Below are 6,218 nucleotides of genomic sequence, written 5' to 3' on the forward strand. Positions count from 1 at the left end.
GGAGAGGGGGGGGGGGGGGGGTGGAGAGAGCGAGAAAGCGATAGAGAGAGGGAGCGAGAAAGCGATAGAGAGAGGGAGCGAGAAAGCGATAGAGAGAGGGAGCGAGAAAGCGATAGAGAGAGGGAGCGAGAAAGCGATAGAGAGAGGGAGGACAGACACAGTGAATGGAGAGAGGACATACACAGTGAATGGAGGGGAGGGGGGCATATAGAATGGAGGGAGAGGACGCAAAGAGATGAAGGTATAGAGATGTAGGTAAATGGCATGGAGCAAACAAAATCTGGAGCAGATATGCACTGCAACCAATCAGCTTTTCCGTCTCATTTTCAAATCTTCCCTGAGTAAACGGAGGAGAGATGCCGATTGGTTGGTTGCCATGGGCAACTGCTACAGTTTTGATAAATTCCTCCCATGAATGTGTCTTATTTGGCACTCTGCATGGACTGCAATCACAATACAAATTAATAAACTAAACATGAGATTGTAGTTCATCCCGGGAGCGAGCTTGGAGCGGTGACTACTTTACAACACACACAGGGACCATGGGGAACAGTTGTAGCCCCCCTCCAGGAGGAAGGACAGTGTCAGCACCAATTCAGAGATGATTGGAGGATCTACAGCCGAGTGATACACAAATAAGATACATTGTTCTTCATAGTTAAAGGGATTTGAATGGATTTTTAAGATTTTAACTCCTGAGTTTAGTGTCACTGCAAGGACCCCAGCAAATCCTTTTATAGGTCCTTACCCTATCTGTACTCTAGATGCTGTAATAGGCCATTCTGGAGCACTTGCTCCAGAATGGCCCCCATCAAATCATAAATACTTTCCTCCTAGCTTTACCTTCCACGTGTAGCCATCTATGATTGTGTCAAATAGGAAAACCCCAGGATGTTGGAAGCAATGCCATATCCCATGCGGCAAACTGCATGCAATTTGAGGGCCAGCCCTGTGCAAGTTGGATTGCCAAGAGCAGGGGGAAGAACATTTTTGAGCAATTATTACGAAAAACTGGAGACTGTTGGCAACAGGGGCACAGGGAGCTCAGTGGCTGCATAGAGGGTCCCCCCGGGCAGTGGGGACTTCCCTCCTGTAGCTAGGCTACTGGTTGCCATGGTTACAGCCAAGAAGGATATCATATACAAGAATACATTGTAACATTTTAAAAATCGAGGCAGTTTTCTTTTAAAAAAGGTAACAACAAAAAACCACACACAAACACACACACACACACAGCCTGACCTGCCCCCAAAAAAAGAAGAGTGACTTGTGGTTGAAGAGGAGGCTGGACGCGCTATATAAAAAACTAGAAAACCAATAATGGCGTCGATGGCGTCTTTCTCCATCCCTAACAATAGCTGGCAGCTGTCCTGCACTGGTGTTGGCACAGCGGAGTACAGAAATCTGCTCAGGGAGGGTGTCCGGGTCACCATTTTATTTATAAAAATTGAGGAAAAAAAAAGCGCCCACGCTTATTGCCAGACCGCCATGTAAACAATAAGGAAGGCGGTCTTCTAAAATATACCCGTTAGTCACACGCAGAAGGCGCAAGAACCCTTACAAGTAAAAAACAAAAACAAATTTGCATTAATACAACTGTAAAATATGAGCGCTTTTTGCCAACTTTTTGAACATGCTCTTTGGTTACAATGTGTAGCTGCTACGTCTCCTATAAAAGCACTTCATACTATGTTACAATACTGCAGCTGGTCATGTGATTTAGGACCGGTAGACACGCCCACAAAACATGGCCCCTGTCTCAGGGTCTACTGAGCCAAAGCAGGTATTTGGCTAAAACCCTTGCAATGCAAAATCGGGACTTCAACTTTGAATTTATTTTGTGGATTAACACTTTATGTCCAAAATGACTAAACGATGCAGTAGATTAGTACAGGCACAAGGCACATGAAAGGCAATGAGAGATGGTCATAGCAACCTTACTGTTAAGACACTTTCAGAAATCAAGATTCCTCGGACAGCATATGGTATTCCAGCCCAGTAGAAGGTTTTTTTTTATTTCCAGCGTTCCCACTTTTTAAAAAATGTCAAATTAGATTCTATTGAGCATTCTCCAAGAACCCAAACCCAAAAAATGTCACCACTCTCCTGAGTGGCGGTGTCCTGTGCTGGCGATTTTCACGGCACTCTTTAATCCGTTGCTAATTGTAATCCCATTACAGCACGGAGTAGTTGATTAGTATTCACAGTTCATCAAGCTAGCGGTAATAACAGTTAGTGCGTAATTCAAAAGGCGTAAAAGTGACCGCTGCAGTAAACAAGACGTAGGTTGGGACCCGGCAGGGACGAGGACAGCGGGTTGCGGCGGTGTCCAGGCAGCGGTCGGCGGCGCTTTGAATGCCGGGTGAGTGATCGCCCGAGGGGGTTGTCTATGGAGGCTTGTGCTGATGGGGAGGCGGCGGCACATAATGTCAACCCCGAGCGGCCTAGGGCAGCAGCATTTGTAAATACACCACTGAATAGAGCGCAGTAGCAATTGCCACTTACATTCCTCACATAACAGCTGCAGTTCTCGGTGCCTGGGGAGCTGTGAGGGAGCGTGGCTGCAGCTTCCCATCCAATCAGGAAGCAGGTCTGTGTATATATGCGATATATATATTTTGTGTGCACGTCCTAATGCAATAGGCTGCGCGCCTATGGGGCCCATTAAGGATTGCAGAAGTTGCTGTTGACCCAATACTCCCTATGGACATTTCGATTGAAGAGCTGACATTGGATGTACAGGAGGAGACTACGCAGACAGCCTCCCTGCTACCTGTCCTTGAGTTAGATTTTAAGTGGTCACCGGGAAGAGGGGGGGCAATCAAAATTTTACAATGTGGCCCATGATCTGTAGTTACGCCCCTGTGTACAAGGTATGTATACTGTATGTGTACTAATTATATATATTTACATACACAAATGTATAAAGTACATAAATAGATTACAAATGTTTCTCTTGTACATGGAGTTACAATGATGTAGCATTGCTGAGGACGGGTAATCGAGGACACTCGGTGGTGACCACAGTGGAAGATAATTAAAGACTTTGAGACAAACTAATTTTAGGCACAGATTTCTTTTTTGGGTTGAAAATACAGGAGGAAGTTTACAAGTTCAAAGACTGTTTAAATTTAACATTGAAAAATAGTTTCATGTAGAAAGACGGTTTCCTACACACGGCCGACTTCCCTTGCCAAAATCCCGCAGGAGGAGAGTGGAGACAACATCTCCTAAGCCCACTTTAGCCTAAAATGGCTTTCGAGCTGCAGTTTGCACCGTGCCAATTATAAATCCAGAGCCGGATTGGGTTCCATACTGGTATGAGGCGGATATAAAAGACGCGATTCTCTGTATTCATTAATACATCATCTCAATTTGGTATAATGCAGTGTAAGTGCCTGAATACGAGTTTCTTACAATCCCTGTGCAGCCAAGCTCAGACTGGGAGAGAAAGAAGCAGCACAGGTTGCCAGCCAGCTAAACTGCAGTGCTCACGTGCCAAAAAGGAGGAAAGAGCACAGTGACCAGGAGATGAGCTCATCCTGGGGTGAACAAATTAATATGGAATTCAGGAGCCAGTCAGTCCAATCCAGGAGCCAGCTACATTGACAACTGGAGAAGAAGTCGGATGCCAGGTATAAATTTCTCAGGAGCATTGGCCACCTGGCTTTGGGATTTGTCCAGCCCTTAGCTGCTCATCAGTCTGCTGCTTCTCCAATTCACCAATGGGGGGAGAGACAAGACCTGAAGCTGTTATAGGACTGAAGCAGAGGGAAACCTGGTCTCCTCTCCTGCCAGTCAGGCCTGTGCTGTGTGGCAGAGCTGTGTAAATCTCAGAACTGGGCAGACAAATACAAATGCTTTTTACATGTTTCATCTGTTTGCCTGGAGTTCTTAAATACGGAATTGAGGATGTCAAAGGCTGAAAAATTTAAGATGTATATTTTGGGTTTGGGAAGGCTAAAAGTTACACGCCAGACAAAAGCCGAACCCTGGAGAAGGCAGAAGGAAGACGTTTGTACAGTTAAATATTAAAGCAACTTAATAAATACTTTTTTTGGTTTTGTAATTCAACAAGTGCCGAGGTGCGGCGCTCACCCAGAGTTGTCAGGACAAATATATACAAGTCATAAACCATTTCTGTGATTTACAGTTAAACGAGCGTCTCGCACAAGCCCGGCAATCAGGACGAGCGGTCCGGCGCGGGTTGTAGGGCCCAGCTTGCCGATATCAAAAGAAATACAATCATTTGGGCTCCTTTAATTCATCAACTTTCACCACTTAGGTTCTTATTTATTAAAAAGGTTATAATTTATTAAAAAGGTTATATAGAGCAGCGACTGGCCGCGCCGATTCTATATCAACCTAGAGCACTTCCAGCAGAGAGCCCGATGTGATCTACGGCAATGTTAATGGATCTTCCAATGTTCCAAGATTATAACAAGAAGAGTACACATGGCTCTGGGATTTAGATATTTGCTTATCCCGGAGTACAGCTTTAAGTTTTGGGAGTGGGGGAAGTTTAGAAGGAAAAGCTTCTGCCAGGGACGTTTCCAACTAGAAACGAGAATTAGTCCCCCACAGTGCCAGGAAGTCACACGTCATGCGTGACTTCCTGGCACTTTGGGGGACTGCTTCTTGTCATAGTTCATCTCTGTTATAGTTGCCACCACTGGAGAATTTCCCTTTACCCCCAGTTTTGGTGACCATTGAACACTGGTCTTACTAGCAAATTCAATCCAAAAAAACAGCCGCACACTGTCAATCTTCAACAAGAGCTTCTTTATTTGAAAGATTCAGTCATCTCAAAAAAACTTATGATCCCTGCCTGCTAGTCGCTCACCTTTTGGAGGACCGACCCCTTTGGAGACCCCGAGCACCGACCGCTTTGGAGACCCCGAGCACCGACCCCTTTGGAGACCCCGAGCACCGACCCCTTTGGAGACCCCGAGCACCGACCCCTTTGGAGACCCCGAGCACCGACCCCTTTGGAGACCCCGAGCACCGACCCCTTTGGAGACCCCGAGCACCGACCCCTTTGGAGACCCCGAGCACCGACCCCTTTGGAGACCCCGAGCACCGACCCCTTTGGAGACCCCGAGCACCGACCCCTTTGGAGACCCCGAGCACCGACCCCTTTGGAGACCCCGAGCACCGACCCCTTTGGAGACCCCGAGCACCGACCCCTTTGGAGACCCCGAGCACCGACCCCTTTGGAGACCCCGAGCACCGACCCCTTTGGAGAGAGCCTTTGGAGGCGAGTGACCTGCAGGTGGGTATCAAAGGTTTGGAGCTGACTGGATTTTACAAATGAAGCTCCATGGGTGAAGATTGACAGCGTGCAGCATTTTCTGCGGATTGCATTTGCTGTGGAGTATAAACAGTTCGCTGGCCAGCACCTGCAAAGAACCCAAGCAGAGGAACTGGGAGGTGGAAGGAGGTCTCTCTCTGCATTTGAATACTGGTCTTTCTAGAGAGCAACATCTCACTGTCCACATGGCTTGGTTTCCTGTTAGTTTGCTGGACAACCTCCACACACACCAATCTCTTCCTAAATGCATGTGGTGGTCTGTGTTCCAAAACGAATCATTTAAAGAGCCATATAAGCAGAATACAAAAGCACATTTCCCAGCAAGGCCACATACAAAAACACAATGGCCCATGTGGTCAAGGGTCCCCTCGCTGCACGATGCTCAGGATCCCAACATGTGCAGACAACCAAATCAGCCTTGCAATAAACTGCCAGCCTTGAGCAGCCAATATACCAAGCTAGCCACAGTGGTCAGGTAGTGAACAGATGATACCACCGGTACAAGGCGGCAAGAGTGCGGCCACATTAACCTCACCCTCGAATGTAAGAAGAAGAAAAAAGGAACTTACCAGTATGGGTCGCCATGGGGAGAGGGGAGGAGAAGTACTTGGTGGCTTGAAAGTGTCCTGGGTGCTGCACCGCACTGTGGCCTGCAGGCGGGTTCATCCGGCCAGCTCCACGGTGACTCAGGTGAGGAGGGGGGACAAAGTCCCGGCCGTCCATACCGGGAGGGAGAGTAAGATAGGGTGGTACTATTCAGTGGGAGGTCCCGGGGGCGGTGCCGGGCTCCGCTTGAAGCGCCGGTATCATTCTCTAGAAAAGTAAAAAAGGAGAAAAAAAAAAGGAAACATTTAGTCACAATATTTGTCAAAATGGGTTCACAAGGTCTAAAAAAAAAAAAAAAAAA

General features: G+C 47.3%; 1 protein-coding gene across 1 annotated transcript in view; it reads right to left on the bottom strand.

The window, feature by feature from the left end:
• Nucleotides 1–6,120, bottom strand: part of BAHCC1 (BAH domain and coiled-coil containing 1) — a 103,562-nt gene extending 97,442 nt beyond the window's left edge. Inside the window, 1 exon segment of the mRNA XM_018568741.1 lies at nt 5,881–6,120. Within this exon segment, the coding sequence (XP_018424243.1) occupies nt 5,881–6,034 (154 nt within the window). The 5' untranslated portion in view covers nt 6,035–6,120.
• Between the last annotated feature and the right edge of the window lie 98 nt (nt 6,121–6,218).

The sequence above is a fragment of the Nanorana parkeri genome, unplaced genomic scaffold (assembly GCF_000935625.1).
Source record: "Nanorana parkeri isolate BGI_ZX_2015 unplaced genomic scaffold, ASM93562v1 scaffold1237, whole genome shotgun sequence".
NCBI classification, from domain to species: Eukaryota; Metazoa; Chordata; class Amphibia; order Anura; family Dicroglossidae; genus Nanorana; species Nanorana parkeri.